This window comes from Leucopleurus acutus (genome assembly GCF_964270905.1).
Source record: "Leucopleurus acutus genome assembly, chromosome: 3".
Lineage (NCBI taxonomy): Eukaryota > Metazoa > Chordata > Mammalia > Artiodactyla > Delphinidae > Leucopleurus > Leucopleurus acutus.
The window spans coordinates 6,167,502-6,186,127 of record NC_139145.1 but is presented as its reverse complement, the minus strand read 5'-3'; the positions used below and the strand labels follow the sequence as shown (position 1 = coordinate 6,186,127).

Genomic DNA, 18,626 nt, shown 5'->3' with positions numbered 1-18,626 from the left:
AGATGGATGTTCTGTCCTTTGGGAAGTTCCAGCCTGTGCCCCCTGCTCCTGGAATCCTTTCCTCTCATCTGGATGCCTGCCCCAGCCTCTTCAACTGCGTGCTTCCTCTGGGGCCCCTGCAAGTCCTTCCACACTCCATCAAACACCCATTTCTGCCCTTGTTCCTCCCACTTAGAGCCCTTCAAGGGCTCTCCATTGCCCTTGACGTACAAGTAGAAGCTGCATTACCCAGGTATGCACTCCTGAAACACCCTGGCTGCCTGCCACCCCCTCCCCTCCACTCAGCGGTCCACGATCTTCTTGCCTCTGCTCTCAGTGTGCTGTGTCTGCCCCGACACCCTTCTCTTGGATGACTCCGTCGCTGAGACATCACACCTCCTCCGAGAAGCCTCCCGTGACTGTTCACCTGCTTGTGGGTCGGGGTTGGATGCCTCCCTGGGCTCCCACAAGCCCCCAGTTACTCCATCCCGGCAGCGGTCCCACTGCTTCTGGTTCTCGTGGGTGCCCCGTGGCCAAGGGCTTCTTGCTGAGGTTGACTCTGCTTCCTCTCCGCAGCCTCCGAGGGACACGTCATGGTTCTGGAGGGTCTGTGCTTGACAAGGAGAGGGGCCGGCACCCACACCATGGCCCGGGACCCCTTGGCTCGGCTCTTGCTGGCCTGGACAGCCCTGTCGTGCGTGGCAGGTGTCCAAGGCCGTTGGGATGGGGCTGTGGAGCCTGCAGGTCTCGGACGTGTGCGCAGGCGTGGCAGCCCAGGCTTCTTGCAGGGGTGTGTGGTACCCGGGATGCCGAGAAGCCCCTGGGGTGTGGGCTGGGCTGGGCTGTCCTGCTAGGTGCGGGGGGTGAGGCCCAGGGGAAGTCCAGCTCGGCAGGGGCTCACCAGCCATGCCTGCTCTCCTGAAGGCCGAATGTGTGTGGCTCCCGATTTCATGCCTACTGCTGCCCCGGCTGGAGGACGCTGCCTGGTGGGAACCAGTGTGTTGTGCGTGAGTGTCGGTCCCTTCTGGAGGTGGGGGGTGCAGGCAGGGGACACTGGGGCAGTTCTCTTACTTACGGCCAGCAAGTCCAGCCTTGTTTAAAAGTGGACTTGGCCTGGGACGTCTGGCTAAGCCACAGGAATGGCCCCTGCTTCTGTCTGCAGGCTCCCAGGCCACCCGCCCGTGTTTCTTTGTCGTACAACTTCCCTGTGTCTGTCTGCTTGTTGGTCCGTCTGTCTGTCTCAGTCTCTGTCTCTTTCTGTCTTGGTCTCTCTCTGAGTCTCTGTCTCTCTGTGTCTGTCTTTTTCTCTGTGTGTGTGTGTCTCTTAATCTCTCTGTTTCCCCACTCCCACACGCACCCCATTCTAATGTGTCTAGAATCCGGCTCTGCTTCCAGGAGATGCCCCCTCGCCTCCTCCCCAACAGTACAGCCAGTGCCCCAGCACCTCCAGCTTCTGTCCTTACTACTCAGCGTTTCTGGCCCAAAGAGCACCTCTGTCTCCCAATGGCTCCAGCAGAGCCTCGGCCCCCGGGGCATCCATGGGGTGGGGATGGCGGAGGATTCGGGTCCTGGCCTTGACCGTCACCTGTTACTCTCCAGCGGTCTGTAGGCACGCCTGCGGCGAGGGCTTCTGCTCCCGACCCAACCTGTGCGCCTGTGCTGATGGGAAGCTGGCCCCCAGCTGCGGGGTGAGCCGAGGTGAGCAGGAAGTGACCCCCCAGGACTTCCCTGGCGGTCCAGTGGGTAAGACTCTGCGCTCCCAACGCAGGGAGCCTGGGTTCGATCCCTGGTCGGGGAAGATCCCGCATGCCGCGTGGCGAGGTCAAAAAAAAAAAAAGTAAAAAATGAAAAAAAAAAAATGATAAGCTTAAAAAAAAATAAAGAAAGCAAGTGACCCCCCAGGGGTGGGAAGAGAAGGTGAGAGGCTTCCCGAAGCTTCCGGGAGCCCAGGCTGGTTTTGCTGAAGGACCACAGCCAGGCTGGGCGCACCTGGTCCCGGCGCCTTGTGCATGCATCTCGGGGCCTTCCTGTGTGTCCCTCTTCCCCGCCCGCAGGGTCGGGGTGCAGTGTGCGCTGCATGAATGGGGGCAGCTGCCGAGGGGAGTCCTGCCTGTGCCAGAGGGGCTACACGGGCACCGTGTGTGGGCAACGTGAGTACTCATCACGCACACCTGGGCTTGGGACCCCAGAGGTCAGGTCTCCGCTGCCACCTGCCCACCGCCCACGGGTCACTCCTCTGGGACCGGGATTGGAGGGGACACGCTCATTGTCACAATCTTATCTCTTGGTCTGGGCCGGATTATGGGGATTCCTGCGTGAAGGAGGGCCCGCCCGGGGCCCCAGCTCCCTCTGCTGCTGGGGGACCTCAGGCCATACCACCCCCCCACTTCCTCCACAGCCGTCTGTGACCACGGCTGCCACAACGGGGGCCGCTGCATCGGGCCGAACCGCTGTGCCTGTGTGTACGGCTTCATGGGGCCTCAGTGTGAGAAAGGTACCAAGCTGAGCGCAGGGCAGGGGTTTGGGGGGAGGAGGGCTTCCTGGCAGCCCCTGAGACGTGGCCAGGCCCTGGGAGGGTCCAGCTGACCTCCTTCCTGCTGTCCCTGCTGCTGTGAAGGGCAGAGAAACTGTGCTCCAGGGAAGGGAGTCACGGAGGGCTTCCTGTAGAAGGGATAAGTCGGAGTTCATGAGATGGACACGCCCCCTCATGGTTCATCCTCACGGTTGAAATGATCCCACGGGCTGAGGTGGGTGGAGGTCACCTGTTGGGAGGCTGTAACCAAGACAAACATGGTGGAAAGAACAATGTTTTGTGAGAAGTTGGATGTTGGGGGGTGGGGAGGGCAAGGGGAGGGATGGAAGCAGGGACAAATCCCAGGTCTGCTCTGAAAACTGGAGGGAAGATGGTGCAGCCGGGGGTAGGGAGGGGGAAGACCCTGAGGCTCAGTGTTGGCCGAGGAGCCCGTGGGTCACCCAGAAGGCAGCCGGACAGCCAGGCCTGGGGCTGCCCCATCCACGGGGCTGAAGCCCAGAGGATAGTTGAGGTTCTTGGGGAAGAAAAGGGAGGGCGATTTAAGGGTCCACCAGAGAAATGGAAACCATGGGCAGCTGAGAATGAGAAAGTGAACAAAAGCAGGTGGCGTTGGGGATGCCCAGGCTGGTGAGTTTTGCAGCTGTAGGAGCCATCAGAGTGCCCTGTGTGTCCAAGGAGCCCGGGAAGGCAAAAATGGGCAGGACCCTGGGACTCACCCCAGTGTGAAGGGTGCTGCTGGGGATGGAGGCCCATCTGTGGCCGAAGCCGGGTCAGAGAGGGTATAGCCATGCATCAGAAGCTGGAGGGGCTGGGGGTTACCTGGGTTTGAGAGTGAGCATTTGGAAACGGGATTTGGCGAGAAAACGGAGCTGGAATTCGGGCCGACTTGGGGAGCGGTCGGGATGGCTGAGGGAAAATGAAGGTTAGTGGAGAGGGTGGGAGAGGAGAGGCCTGGAGCGGGGGTGGGGGCCCCAGAGAGAGGCAGGATTGGGTGCCTAGGCAGGAGTGAGTGGGGTTCCAGGGTCCTGGATGACTGAGGTGAGATTCTGGGGGCCGTGTTTTGCTTTAGGAAGTCAGGACTGTCGCAGGTCTCCCCTCCTTCATACAGGCCTGGGGGCTGGCTTTGGCGTCTCCTTCTGGAAGGGGCTTCCCTTGGTCCAGTGCCAGCCCCTTGATTGGAGCCATCTGGAGGATGGAGCCAGGAAGTCACATCTGGGCCCGTGCACGGCGGTGGGGGGGCCAATGAGACCACCTTCAGCTGGGTGGGGAGGGGGTGTCAGGGATGCAGAGTTGTGGGTTCAGAGCATTTGGGGATGCTGGGTCTGGGAGATTTGGCAGAGCCAGATGTGTGCTCAAGGATGAGAGAGGCTCTCCAGCGGGGCATCCATGGGTCCCTGCCCGGGCTTGAAGGGAGGGTGGGCCTGGGGGAGTGGTGGGGGTCTCCAGACATGCCCTGGGTTTTGTAAGCTTGGAGGTGCTGGCCTCTCTTGGAGGTTGGTTGGAGAATGCTTTGGAGAGAAAGGGTTTTGAAGGGTGAATAGGAGTTCATCAGGTAAGGAAGGGGAACAGTATGAGTAAAGGCTTGTGGTCAGGAAAAAAACTTGGTGTGTTGGTATAGGGAGGCTGGGAAGGTGGCTACCGCCGTGGTCCAGGCGAGAGAGGTAGAGGCCTGAGTTGGGCTTGCTGGGATGGAAATGCAGAAGACTATGGGGTGGGGGCAGCCTGAGGCCAGCTGCCCACATCCATCTGCCCTGCAGACTACCGGACAGGGCCCTGCTTTGGTCGAGTGGGCCTGGAGGGGTGCCAGCACCAGCTGACAGGCCTCGTCTGCACCAAGGCGCTCTGCTGTGCCACTGTGGGCCGGGCCTGGGGCTTCCCATGTGAGCTCTGCTCTGCTCAGCCACACCCCTGCCGCCGGGGCTTCATCCCCAATATACACACGGGGGCCTGCCAAGGTGAGTAGGGGGCCCAGTGGGTGAGGGCCGAGGTCCTGGGAGCCAGGGCTGAGTGGGAGCCTTCAGCAGCCTTGGTTTCTCCCTCTGATGTGCCTCTCATCCCCTTGCAGACGTGGATGAGTGCCAGGCTATCCCAGGCCTGTGCCAGGGGGGCAGCTGTGTTAACTCTGTGGGTTCCTTTGAGTGCCGCTGCCCAGCTGGACACCAGCTCAGTGAGAACAGCGCCAAGTGTGAAGGTGGGCGACGGGGAGAGGTTCAAGCTGGGACCTTCTCTCTGCTCTGGGCGGCTCAGGCTCCCCTGCAAGAAGGAGGAGGTGGAGGTGGGGTAAGGCTGCTGGGGGGCTGGACTCTAACCGGACATGTATCTACGTAGATGTGGACGAGTGTATCAGCGTGCCAGGCCTCTGCTCCGGGGGCGACTGCACCAACACAGTCGGGAGCTACGTGTGCACCTGTCCCCGTGGTTATGCCAGCAGCCTGGACGGTACCCGTTGCCTGGGTGAGCCAGGGCCCAGGGGGGCTGGAGGGGCAGAGGGCAGGAAGGAGACAGACCCTCTGCTCATCTATCTCTGCAACCCTCTGGCCCTCGGGCTCCTCTAGTCCTTCGATTTCTATGCCCTTCTGTCTTTTTCGGACGCCGGTTTCCATCCCCTCGTTAATCCTGGTTCCCTACCCACTGGCCTTTGTGCTCTCTGGACCCCAGTCTGAGAGGCCCTCTAGCCCCCATCTCTATGCCCTTTAGCTCTCTGGTCCCCTGTCTCGGTGTCTTGGCTGTGCCCCTCTGCCCCTCGGACTCTATGCCCTTCTGGCTCACTGGTTGCCTTTCTTCCCTTTCTGGCTCCCGCCGCTGTGCCCCTCTAGCCCCCGCCTCTATGCCCCTCTGTCCCTCTAGCCCCCACCTCTACGCCCCTCTAGCCCCCACCTCTATGCCCCCATCTTGACGCCCATCTGGTTTTCTGGCCTCCGTCTCTACGCTCTTCTGCCCATTAGCCTCTCTGGCCCCCTCCCTGTATCCCTCTTTACGCTCCCGAAGACTTTTTAAAAGTACCCCGTCTTCCCCCACACTGTGTTTGAGATAAACTGAGGCCCAGAGAGGGGAGATTTGCTTAAGCCAAATCCACAAGTCCAGAAGAGAGAGCTACCCACACCCCAGCTCCCCAGACCTCCCCGCTCCCTGCCCCCAGCCAGGGTGGGATCGTCAGGGCTGTGCCTCGTCCTGGAGGCTCACCCTCCTGGCTGGGGCGGGAGGATCCTTGGGCTCTCACTCCCTGTCCTGCTGTCTTGATGAGCTGGTCATTAGACTTCACAGGTTGCCAGTGGCCAACAGGGCTGGCCAGGAACACTTGCGGTGGGGCATGGATAGCGACTTGGTTTGGGGAGGTGGGGTGGGCTTGGCAGGTCTCCAGCACCACTCGGACATCTCAGGCTGGGTCTCTACCAGCCAGGACAGGGAATATTGTGTCTGGAGTTCTGCCAGTGTACCATGGCCAGCGCCAGACCTATTTATTCCTCCACCTCCGGGGGCTATCTTGGCTGGCAGGGAGGCTACCTCTGGGCACGTCCCCTGGACTGTAGCGCATTTCCCAACCACTAAATAGCAGAGCCTAGATTTGAACCAAGGTCAGGTGTCCTCTGAACATGGGCTTGGAATTCAGTCCTGAGTTCCAACTGCTACTTAAGCTGCTTGCATACTCTGTGACCTTGGGCGAGTGACTTAACGTCTCTGGGCCTCAGCTGCCTCATCTGTGAAACAGAGATAATGGCTGTTCTAAACCACATGGGGAGGATTAAATAACAATTTATGAAGAGATTTGCCCAGGGCTGGATGTAGGGGGCACTCAATACACATTCACAAAGGCATGGGAGCAGGGAAGTTGGGTTTGTGACTGCTTAGCAGGGCCTGATCACAGTAGGTGCTTAATAAGCAAAGGCAGCATCATTTTTGTCAAAATTCTTACATTTTGTCTCGTCTTCCCTACTTGGGAAGCAGCTGCTTGGTCAGGTCCCCTGGGGTTCAGGGATTTGGGTTTTCATCCCGCCTAGTTCTCCAGCAGCTGTGTGACCTTGAACAAGTCTGTTGACCTCTTCTCGCCTGGGCAGGCCCAGTCCTGTTCGTGGGCCAGGGGTGGGGCTGAGTGCAGAGCCTCGACTCCCACACATGCACCTGGGGACCACCCCCCTACCCTCCCGCCAGGTGCACGGGGTATGGCTGGGGAGGTGGAAAAGCTTGCTGTTTTCTCCGCCTCGGGCAGCTCAGGGACAGCTGCAAGGGCCCTCCCGGCTGGTGGGAGGGGTTTTTCCGCTGTGGGCCACTGGCCAACATTTGTGGGTTTTCAAACCTAAAAATATGCTCTTTTAGAGTCAGAGCTTGAGAAATATGATCACCGTGTAACGCCATCAGGCTCGAGGGCACAGTGGAAGCGTCTGTGTTTTTCGTACCTGGGGAGTCTCTGCCTCAGTCTCTCCAAGAGTTGCAGCCATCAGTCCACCAGTCCGCTTCCCCAGCCCCTCCTCAAATTCACAGCCTCTTAGGTTTCCCCAGAATGCCCAGGGCTGGTAGGCGGGGACACACAGATACAGATCCCAGCATCTCTGCTTGAGCACCCAGCATGACTTCTCACCGGGGCAACCCCCTGAACCAGGGGTCTTACTCAGTGTGGTTGAATACCCGCAGTGACAGGGAGCTTCCTAACAATGCCAGCTTTAGATGCTGGGACACTTTTGCTCACCGTGAGCCTAAGTCTCCCTCCCTGGGGTAATTTGGAAATCTTGGTAATAAGATCCACACTCAGTGAGGATTGGCCAGAGTGCCAGATACGGTGCACTCTGCAACACTCTACCGAGGTGAGGTGGGTGTTCTGAGCCATCTCCTACCCATGGATGGAGAAACTGAGGCACAGAGAGGCAAGGAGGTCTGTCCTGCAGATGGTGCTGGTAGAGCTGCGGTTTGAAGTCTGGTAACGGATCCTCCCGACCCCCCACCCCCTTGCAGACCACCGTGCCGGCACCTGCTTCTCGGCGCTGATCGTGGGCCGCTGTGCCGGAGACCTCGCGGGCCACTATACCCATAGGCAGTGCTGCTGTGATACGGGCAGGTGCTGGGCAGTTGGCCCGGCCCCTGAGCTGTGTCCGCCGCGGGGCTCTGGTGAGTGGCCTGGGGCCACCTCCCACCTTCCTCTGCCCCCAGAGCTTGGCCTGCGGGTTGGGATCCCGGGGCACAGCCGAAGGCTTGGCCTCCAACCCCGCCTCCTTGCAGATGAGTTCCAGCGCCTGTGTGCCCTGGGGCTCCCGCTGCTGCCCTCCTACCCAGGCCCCTTCCCCGGCCTCCCTGGCTTTGGATCCAGTGGGCGTGGGGTTCCCAGCCTGGGCCTTGGTGACACCAACATTGGTGAGGACTTGGGATCCAAGACTCCTCCCTTGGGAGAAGGGGGTCCAGGCCTCAGAGACAGAGAGTCAGGGCTTTGGAGTGTGGGTCCTGGCCTGGGCAGTAGGGATGAAAGTACTGACAGTGGTCTGGGGCTGGGGGTAGATTGGGGATCCAGGCCTCCAGGTCAGGGTTTGCGTTTTGGGTGAGGGTCTAGGGCTGGCGTGGGGGGCTGGGGGTCTCAGCCAGGGTGGAGGTGGGGCAGGACTCGGCTGAAGTGGGAGAGCCTGGCCGTAGGGGTAGGGTTCCAGCTTGAGTGGGTGTCTGAACCCAGAGGTGAGGTCCAGACCCAGGGGGCCAGCACATGCTCGGGTGCCCCACGTCGGCCCTACTCACAGGCACAGCCACGCTGAACCAGACCATTGACATCTGCCGACACTTCACCAACCTGTGTCTCAATGGCCGCTGCCTGCCCACCTCTTCCAGCTACCGCTGCGAGTGTAACGTGGGCTACACCCAGGACGTTCGGGGCGAGTGCATCGGTGAGCAGCGGCTGGGGCAGGGGTGGGCTGGGGGCGGGGGAGCGCCCTGGCGGGCTGGGGCTCAGGGTCCTCTGCCTGCAGACGTGGATGAGTGTGCCAGCAGCCCCTGCCACCACGGAGACTGCGTCAACACCCCCGGCTCCTACCACTGCCGGTGCTGGGAGGGCTTTCAGGCGACGCTCACCAAGCAGGAGTGCGTGGGTATGGCCGTCCATCGGACAGTGGGGGTGACCGGGAGCCTGACTGATGGAACCTGCATCTGAATTAGAGCCTGGGGGCCAGGAGGACGCCTGCTGACTGCCTGCCTGCCTCCCCACCAGACATGGACGAGTGCATCGCCAGCAGTGGCCTCTGCCACCACGGCCGCTGCGTCAACACAGCAGGCAGCTTCCAGTGTGTCTGCAATGCAGGCTTCGAGCTCGGCCCCGATGGCAAGAACTGTGTGGGTGAGTTGAGGGTGAGCGGGTGGGGAAGCGGCTTCTGGGCCCCAGTAGCTGCCTTCTGCGTCTTGCCACTTGTGCTGCATCACCCACCTCCCTCCTCACGGTGGGTCCTCTGCTCCCCTTTCTGAGCCGAACCAGCCCATCTGAGATCCTCCTTGTGGTCTGTCCAGCCCCTACTCACTCCTTCATTCTCTCCTTCCTGAATTCATGCCCTGAATCCCAGGAAGGGGCCTTTGGGTTAAGACCATGCCATCAGCTGTCTGCGTCTGCCCCTGCCCCTGACTCATGGCCCCTCACCTGTCCTCGAGAGAGTCTGGCCTTCGAGAGAGGTGGGTCAGGACCGTGGAGAGCGCCCCGATCTCAGGCTCCCTGTGGGGTATGGGGGTGCCACCCAAGCTCCCCGCAGCTTGTAGGGGCCACCGGGGACTCCCTTTATTCTTTTCTGTCTCCCTCTCTGAGGGGACCTGCCTTGTAGTCTTCCCTCATCAGGAAGGATTTTCTTCCTTTCATTCTTTTTTTTTTTTGCAGAGCATTTACTTTCTGTTGATTTTTAGATACATTTAGAAAGTTGATTATTAAATTAGCTATTTTCTTAGCATTAACTTTAGGTATAGTAATTTATGTCTGTGCACAAATCATTATAATTTTTATTTGCATTGTTTTTTATTAGTTAGATATCACCTACTGAAAGTAATTTTGATTAATTCATTGTTTTATAATTTTACCATGGTCTTTTTTTTTTTTAATTTTTGGCTGCTTTGGGTCTTCGTTGCTGCACACGGGCTTCTCATTGTGGTGGCTTCTCTTGTTGCGGAGCGCGGGCTCTAGGCGCACAGGCTTCAGTAGCTGTGGCGCGTGGGCTCAGTAGTTGTGGCTTGTGTGCTCTAGAGCCCAGGCTCAGTAGTTGTGGTGCACGGGCTTAGTTGCTCTGAGGCATGTGGGAACTTCCCGGACCAGGGCTCGAACCTGTGTCGCCTGCATTGGTAGGCGGATTCTTAACCACTGCGCCAACAGGGAAGCCCTACCATCAAGTCTTTAATATTTCCTTCAGATCTCTGCAGTCTGTAACCAGTAAGAGTTGAAATCCTTAATCAGTGTTTTTCTTGGTACATATAAATTTTATTTTTTTAATTTATTTTTTGTAGTTGAAGTATAGTTGATTTACAATGTTGTGTTAGTTTCAGGTGTACAGCAAAGTGATTCAGTTATACATGTATCTATTCGTTTTCGGATTCTTTTCCTTTATGGGTTATTATAAAGTATTGAGTATAGTTCCCTGTGCATTCTTTCTTTTTTTAAAAATAATTAATTAATTAATTAACTTTTTGGCTGTGTTGGGTCTTCGTTTCTGTGTGAGGGCTTTCTCTAGTTGTGGCAAGCGGGGGCCACTCTTCATCGCGGTGCGCGGGCCTCTCACTATCGCGGCCTCTCTTGTTGCGGAGCACAGGCTCCAGACGCACAGGCTCAGTAGTTGTGGCTCACGGATCTAGTTGCTCCACAGCATGTGGGATCTTCCCAGACCAGGGTTCGAACCCGTGTCCCCTGCATTAGCAGGCAGATTCTCAACCACTGCGCCACCAAGGGAAGCCCTCTTTCATTTTTTAAAAAACCTTCTTAGCATCTTTATTGATATATCATTCCATACCATAAGAGTGGCCATTTAAAGTGTCCACTTCAATGGCTTTTAATACAAGCATCACCACAATCTAAGTTTAGAACCTCTTTATCACCTCCTCTCCATTAGCCGTCATTCCAGAATCCTCTCTCTTCCCCCCCAGCCCTCGGCACTAGGCTAATCGACTTTCCGTCTCCATGGATTTGCCTGTTCGGGGCGTTTTGTATAAATGGAATCACGTACTCCGTGGCCTTTTGTGACTGGCTTCTTTCACCGAGCATCATGTTTTCAGGGTCCACCCGTGTTGTAGCAGTTGTCAGAACGTCATTCCTTCTTATTGTCAGATGACATTCCATTATACGAGTAGGACCACATTTTGTTTATACGTCATCGGTTAATGGCTATTTGGGTTGTTTCCACTCTTTGCTGTTGTGGATAAAGCTGCTATGAATGTTCATGTACAAGTTTTGGTGTGGACCTTTTCTTCATTTATTCTTTCCTTTCCTTCCCTCCCTCCCTCCCTTCTTTCCTTCCTTCCTTTTGGTACAGTCCTTTATTGTTCAAAACTGATACTTTGGTAAACACATCATTTCTGCACCCACCGCCTTCCTTTAAATTAGACTTTTCTTCTCAGCTGACGGTTTTTGCCCTTTTCTTTTTAAATTCAAGTGAGATTCACGCAAGATAAATTTAACCATTTAAAAGTGAAAAATTCAGTGGCGTTTATTTAGTAGTTCCCAATGTTGTGCACCCACATTTATTCAATTTTTTTCTGCAGGAAAGTGAACGTAGCATTTTTAAGTGAACAGTTTGGTGGCACTTAGGATATTTCCAAGGTCGTGCAACAACCATCTCATGTATGCAATTCTTTTTTGCATTTTTTAAAAATCGTGGCACAATATACATAGTGTACAATTTACCATTTAACCCTTTTTTTTTCTTTTCCATTATAGTTTATTACAAGATATTGAATATATAGTTCCCTGGGCTATACAGTAGGACCTTGTTGTTTATCTATTTTATGTACAGTAGTGTGTATCAGCTCCATTCCTACCCTTTTTTTTAAAAATTTTATTTATTTTTGGCTGTGTTGGGTCCTTGTTGCTGTGTGTGGGCTTTCTCTACTTGCGGTGAGCAGGGGCTACTCTTCGCTGCCGTGTGCAGGCTTCTCATTGCGGTGGCTTCTCTTGTTGCGGAGCACGGGCTGTAGGCGCGCAGGCTCCAGTAGTTGTGGCATGCAGGCTCAGTAGTTGTGGCTCGCGAGCTTTAGAGCACAGGCTCCGTAGTTGTGGTGCACGGGCTTAGTTGCTCCAATGTGGGATCTTCCCGGACCAGGGCTTGAACCCATGTCCCCTGCATTGGCAGGCAGATTCTTAACCACTGCGCCACCAGGGAAGCCCCCTACCCTTTTTAAAGGAACAGTTTGGTGGCATTTACTACATTCATAAAGTCATGCAAACAGTACCTCATTTTTTCCATTTTTTTTGCGTTTTTTATTGTGGTGAAATATACATAACATAGTTACCATTTTAACCATTTTTAAAGGAACAGTTGGTGGTATTTAGTGCAATGTTGTGTCACCACCACACCTCACGTATTCGACTTTGAGCAACTATTTATAGAGCAGCTACGGTGTGCCAGGATGGAAGATGCAGACTCGAGCTAGTGGCCCCAGTCTTGCCCCAGGGGAGTTCACACTCCAGCAGTTCACTATATCCAAGCCGACATAGTCCCCGACAGTCACATTTTGTCCTGTCAGGCTCGAACTGCCCTGGGAAGGGTCCCTGGAAAAGTGAGGGGGCGGGGCTGGTCTACCAGGCAGGGCTGGCCCAAAGAGGGGTGACTGCTGGGACCCTGCTGGGAACCAGCCTCTCCCGGTGTCCCCAGACCACAACGAGTGTGCCACCACCACCATGTGTGCCAACGGAGTGTGCCTGAACGAGGACGGCAGCTTCTCGTGCCTCTGCAAACCCGGCTTCCTGCTGGCGCCCGGTGGCCGCCACTGCGTGGGTGAGGCTGGAGGCTGGACCACAGGGGAGTGATGGGGATTGGGGAGGAAGAGGTGAGGGGAGGCGGCAAGGGCGGGTGGCGGGGCACTGGGACCTGTCGCAGTCGCCCACGGCCCCCCGCAGACATCGACGAATGCCAGACACCGGGCATCTGTATGAACGGCCACTGTACCAACACCGAGGGCTCCTTCCGCTGCCACTGCCTGGGGGGGCTCGCGGTGGGCGCTGATGGCCGCGTGTGCGTGGATACCCACGTGCGTAGCACGTGCTACGGGACCCTCAACAAGGGCTCTTGTGCCCGCCCCTTCCCCGGTGCCGTCACCAAATCCGAGTGCTGCTGTGTGAGCCCCGACCACGGGTTTGGGGAGCCCTGCCAGCTGTGTCCTGCCAAGAACTCCGGTGAGGGTCGGCTGCCCCACGTCCACCCGCTTTCCTTTAGTTCTTGCTTCTAGTTGATCACCCAGGGGGCAGGAGGGGACAGTGTGGGGGGGGACTTGGCTCCTATGGGGTGGGGGGGTGGGGATTTCTCTCCCCAAGAAGACACGGAAGGAAGTTGCTCTTCCCATTGCGGGGGGCATCTTAGTCCCAGACCCTCGCTCATCTCCAAGGGGCCACATCTTGGGCGTGGTTTGGGTTCGGTAATGGCCACTGACCCCTCTCGCTCTGCTTCCGCCACTGCAGCCGAGTTCCAGGCCCTGTGCAGCAGCGGTCTTGGCATCACCACGGATGGCAGAGGTGAGCGGGGCACTGCTGGGACAGAGAGGTGGGGTCGTGGTTGGGCACTGTCATGTCGCTGGGGCTGCCGTAACAAAGTACCACAGGCTGGGAGGCTTCAACAACAGACGTTTATTCTCCCACGGCTCTGGAGAGGCTAAAAGTCCGAGATCAAGGTGTGAGCAGGGATGGCTCTTTCCGGGGCTGTGAGGGAGAGTCTGTCCCGTGCCTCTCCCACAGCTTCTAGCGCTTCACTCTTAAATCCTCAGCTGGCAGAAGCATCACCCCGATCTCTGCGTTCATCTTTTTTTTTTTTTTAAGTTTACAATGTTGCGTTAGTTTCAGGTGTACAGCAAAGTGATACATACATATCTAGTAGATACATACATAGATACATACATATCTCTTCTTTTTCAGATTCTTTTCCCTTATAGGTTATTAAAAATATTGAGTTCCCTGTGCTATACCGTAGTCCTCGTTGGTTATTTGTTTTATGTATAGTATTGTGTATGTTATTCCCAAACTCCTAATTCATCCCTACGCCCTCTGTCTTCATCTTTTTTTTTTTTAAGTTTACAATGTTGTGTTAGTTTCAGGTGTACAGCAGAGTGATTCAGTTATACATACATATCTCTTCTTTTTCGGATTCTTTTCCCTTATAGGTTATTAAAAATATTGAGTTCCCTGTGCTATACCGTAGTCCTCGTTGGTTATCTGTTTTATGTATAGTATTGTGTATGTTATTCCCAAACTCCTAATTCATCCCTACGCCCTCTGTCTTCATCTTTTTTTTTTTTTTAAGTTTACAATGTTGTGTTAGTTTCAGGTGTACAGCAGAGTGATTCAGTTATACATACATATCTCTTCTTTTTCGGATTCTTTTCCCTTATAGGTTATTAAAAATATTGAGTTCCCTGTGCTATACCGTAGTCCTTGTTGGTTATCTGTTTTATATATAGTACTGAGTATGCTATTCCCAAACTCCTAATTCATCCCTACACCCTCTGTCTTCATCTTTTTTTTTTTTCACGCCGTGCAGCTTGCGGGATCTTAGTTCCCCGAGCAGGGATGGAACCCGTGCCCTCGGCAGTGAAAATGCAGAGTCCTAACCACTAGACCACCAGGGAATTACCCCTCTGCCTTCCTCTTGACATGGGGTTCTCCTTGTGTGTCTGTGCCCAAATTTCCCCCTTTTATAAGGATACAGTCATATTGGAATGGATTGCGGGTCCACCCTAATGAACTCGTTTTAACTGGATCACCTCTGTAAAGTCCTTGTCTCCAAATAAAGTCACATGCTGAGATCCTGGGGGTTAGGACTCCAACCTGTGACACCATCCCTTCCTGAAACAGCCTTTCTGCCTGAGCAAGAAATAAAGATTTCCCATCCACTGCTAGGCCATCAGGGCAGGACAGATGTCCACCCCTCCCCCACCCCCCTGTCAGTTAAAGGGACAGATTCTGGAGCCAGATGCGTGGGTTCGAATCCTGGCCCTACTATTTATTGATTGAATAACCTCAGGCTAGTTACCTACCGTCTCTGTGCCTCCTTGTCTGTACAGTGGAGATAACGGTAAGACCCATTTCAGGGATGTTGTGAGGATCAAATGAGCTAATACGCTTGGCACAAAATAGTAAACATCCTATAATGGTAGTGATTATGATTGCACTTTTTTTTTCAAAATTATGTCGCTGCCGTATAAACATCTGTTCCATGAGTTCCAAGCTGGGGACAGTTTTGTCCCCCCTCCCGAGGGGCCATTTGGCAATGTCTGGACAGATATTGGGGAGGGTGCTACTGGCACCTCCTGGGTAAAGCTGGAAATACTGCTCAACATCCTACAATGCACAGGACGCCCCCCGTCACAGCAAAGGATGATCTGGCCCCAAATATCCACAGTGCTGAGAAACCCTGGTTTCAAGGGGAAGGAGGCAGGGTCTAGGCTGGAGCTCTGGCCCCGGGGGACATGGCTTCTGGAGCCTCCAGGGAGCCAGGGCAGCTGCTGACGCCCCCCTCCTGGTGCAGACATCAACGAGTGTGCCCTCGATCCTGATGTCTGTGCCAACGGTATGTGTGAGAACCTGCGGGGCAGCTACCGCTGCATCTGCAACCTGGGCTATGAGGCAGCCGCAGCCGGCAAGGAGTGCATGGGTGAGCGTGCCCGGCAAGTGGACGGGCAGGTGGGTGGGCCGCCCCCACTGCACACCCCTCACCCCGCTCTCCCCCCCTCACCCTGCAGATGTGGATGAGTGTGCACTCAACAGCCTCCTGTGTGACAACGGGCGGTGCCGGAACAGCCCTGGCAGCTACAGCTGCTCCTGCCCCCAGGGCTTCAGCTTCTGGCAAGACACGGAGACCTGCGAAGGTACAGGGTCGCGGGGCACACAGCCACGCACACATACACGCAGATGCTTATGCACGCTGCGTGCTCTGGGTACACGCATGCTCAAAGACGCATGTATACCTGCATTCACGCGCACAGACACGCTCAAAGGCATACATGTATTCACACTCAGTCTCACGGTTACACACACTCATAGGTACACACACAATACCCACATTCACACACTTATTCTCACACTTTACACGCATGCTCACAGCCGCAGTTACACCCTCAAAGGCACACCCTTATGCAGACACTCAGACCCTCCGACATTCACACATGTGTGCATATGATCACTCAGTCACACACTGGTACTCACACAAAACACACTCACATACCCATATTCACACTCACAGACATTCCCACAGCCACACACCCTCACGGGCACACTCAAAGATATGTGTGTGCCCACGTTCTTTCACTCACCCTTTCACACACTTAGGCTCACAGCCACATACACTTACGTGTGCAGTCACACACACCCTCACATACCTGCACAGTTGTGCACTCACATGCTCATACACACTCACGCTTATACACAATACGTGCCCATCCTCCCTCTCCCACGCGTGCAGTCACCGACATACACATGTTCAAGTGTGCATGCTCGCCATTGCCCACACACACGTTGTTGTGATGACCTTGCCCATCGCATACATCCCTTGGCACTCACAGATGCTTGCGCGCGCGCACCCGCACACAGTCACGCACAAGCTTTTCGTCTGGCCCCACCCCTCCCCTGGTCCTTTGTCTTCTTTCCAGCTGACACCCCTCCCCCACCCTGGCCACGCCCAGGCCTCCATCCCCTCTGGGTTTCCCTCCTGCCTCTCACCTGTCGTGTGCCATGACCGACCCTTTGAGGGCCACAGTTCCCCACCGTGCCTATCCCTCTGCACTTTTACCTGTGTGCGCTCCCAGGACCCTGCACGTCAGCGTGCTTGTGCAGGTGCACAAGACGATTCGGTGCAAACTCACGTGCGTCTGAGCCTGCGCAGTCCGTTCCTTGTATTCTGACCGCTTGCGCCCCCTGCCTCTGGACTTTGGCAGCCGTGGGGAGGAGGGGCCCCTGGTCAGGTGGGGCTCCCCCTCCTGCAGCTCAGGACTCACTGTGGGGTGGGGCGGCTGGGGGGGGGGCTGTCCCTGCAGACATCGACGAGTGCCTGTCCAATCCGTGTGTGAACGGCGTGTGCCGCAACCTGGCCGGCTCCTACGCCTGCGAGTGCGCCCCCGGCAGCCGCCTGGGACCCTCCGGCACCGTGTGCTTAGGTGAGAGGCCCCACGGAGCAGCGGGGACCCCGACGCCCCGGAGTAGGCTGGGTCTATGCGGGTCGGCGTGCAGGTGTGGGCCCGCCAGGTGAGACAGCAAGCCCCTCCCCGCAGACAGCACCAAAGGCACCTGCTGGCTAAAGGTCCAGGATGGCCGCTGCGAGGCGAACCTGCATGGAGCCACCCTGCGGTCCGAGTGCTGCGCCACGCTCGGGGCTGCCTGGGGGAGCCCCTGCGAACGCTGTGACATGGGTAATGCCCTAAGGGGGGGCTCCGGGGGCTCCCACGCCATCGGGACAACTGGGGGGGGGACAGATCCCCTGTGTTTGAGTGGAGAGAGTGACTCCTCTCCCCAACCACAGACCCCGCCTGTGCCCGTGGCTTCGCCCGCGTGAAGGGGCTCAGCTGCGAAGGTAACCCCCATCCCCACCCTCTTCGGTTCGCCCTCCAAGCCACACGTGGGCGAGTGTCATGGGGGCTGCCTGGGGCCCCTCCCTGAAGTCATTTGAGATCGAGACATTCTCCCTCCTTGGTACCTGGGTCTTCCTCGCGATCTGCCAGCCCGAGGCTGGCACTGCCCCTTCCCCCTCCCCAAGGACCACGTGGTGTCCTGAGGCCCCACGGGAACAGCTCCTGGGAGTCTCCAGCCCTTGCCTCTCCTCCTTGTCTGCTGCTGCCCAGATGTGAACGAGTGTGAGGTCTTCCCGGGGGTCTGTCCCAATGGGCGCTGCCTCAACACCGCTGGCTCCTTCCACTGCGAGTGTCTTGAGGGCCTGACGCTGGATGCCACGGGCCGGCTGTGCGTGGGTGAGTGCGGGCTGGGTCCCCATGCAGGGCCCCCTGCCCTTCATTGCCTCCACTCCCGGCGGCTGGAGACCCCTCCTAGGGACAAGTGGGATCTCGGGGTTCCTCCAGGACCCTCTGCTCACTGCCCACCTCCTGTCCACGTGTCTCCAAAGACATTTGTTTTGGGGGATGCATCTTCTCAACTGCCCTTCTAAGGAAGCTCATTGCAGATGGCAAAGTCTCGTGGAATAATACTTGCAACCTTCGTTTATTCTTTCTTGTTAGCGAGTAAGGTTTACACGGGGGGATTTGAGCAGGAGGTGCCTCTAGCATGAGTGCTAAGTGATGCTGGTGAACCTTCCTCAGCATCCAGGGCTCAAACCCTTTCCCTGAATGGCTTACCCTCAGTCTCAAAGGCTCTGAGATATTTTCCCCCTCGATGAGGGCTTCTTGCTTTGTCCCTATCAACATCTCGAACAGGACATTTCTTGGCCAAAAGCATGTGCCGGCCAGCAGGTAGTGCTCCGAGTTCTATCAGCTTTTCCTCCTGTAGTCCCATCAATCCATTGGTAGCCTCCTCGGGGTCACCTTGGAGCCTGGCCAACATCAGGCAGATGGGCCCTGATGACCCTTCTCAACTTCGATTTCCTTCTAAACTGAGCTTCAGGTGTGCAGCGGGTCTTCTTGCTGATTCCAAAAGGTGAGCAAGGAAAGAAAGTAACTGAGTAAAGAGAAAAAAGCCATTGCTGAATTCACGGCCGGGTGAAATGGCTCAGTCTGGTCAGCCCTGGACCAAGCCACCGGGTACACGGGAACTTAAGACAGATCCCTGTGTGTCACGGCGCTTCTGCTTATCTTTAGTTTTTCCTAAAGATTCTGTAACAGGGTCTTGTCCTCAAATGGACCCCCTTAAACGTATGTTCCTTTTGTAAAGAGTGAGAAGTTGTCTTAGACCAGGGATCAGCCAGCTGTTTCTGCAAATGTTTTCAGCTTTTGGGGCCTCACAGTCTGTTGCAGCTACTCAGCTCTGCCGTGT

General features: G+C 56.1%; 1 protein-coding gene across 1 annotated transcript in view; it reads left to right on the top strand.

The window, feature by feature from the left end:
* Positions 1-572: 572 nt before the first annotated feature.
* The window catches only part of FBN3 (fibrillin 3), a gene marked incomplete at both ends in the record, with an annotated part of 60,439 nt that continues 42,385 nt past the window's right edge, over positions 573-18,626 (top strand). Inside the window, 22 exons of the mRNA XM_082835569.1 lie at positions 573-769; positions 904-986; positions 1,579-1,677; positions 2,034-2,129; positions 2,378-2,473; positions 4,270-4,467; positions 4,578-4,703; positions 4,841-4,966; positions 7,460-7,612; positions 7,724-7,855; positions 8,230-8,373; positions 8,455-8,574; positions 8,694-8,819; positions 12,319-12,441; positions 12,564-12,839; positions 13,122-13,175; positions 15,181-15,306; positions 15,395-15,520; positions 16,685-16,804; positions 16,919-17,056; positions 17,167-17,217; positions 17,486-17,611. Of these exons, the coding sequence (XP_082691695.1) occupies positions 573-769; positions 904-986; positions 1,579-1,677; positions 2,034-2,129; positions 2,378-2,473; positions 4,270-4,467; positions 4,578-4,703; positions 4,841-4,966; positions 7,460-7,612; positions 7,724-7,855; positions 8,230-8,373; positions 8,455-8,574; positions 8,694-8,819; positions 12,319-12,441; positions 12,564-12,839; positions 13,122-13,175; positions 15,181-15,306; positions 15,395-15,520; positions 16,685-16,804; positions 16,919-17,056; positions 17,167-17,217; positions 17,486-17,611 (2,836 nt within the window). The remainder of the gene's footprint in view (positions 770-903; positions 987-1,578; positions 1,678-2,033; positions 2,130-2,377; positions 2,474-4,269; positions 4,468-4,577; positions 4,704-4,840; positions 4,967-7,459; positions 7,613-7,723; positions 7,856-8,229; positions 8,374-8,454; positions 8,575-8,693; positions 8,820-12,318; positions 12,442-12,563; positions 12,840-13,121; positions 13,176-15,180; positions 15,307-15,394; positions 15,521-16,684; positions 16,805-16,918; positions 17,057-17,166; positions 17,218-17,485; positions 17,612-18,626) is intronic.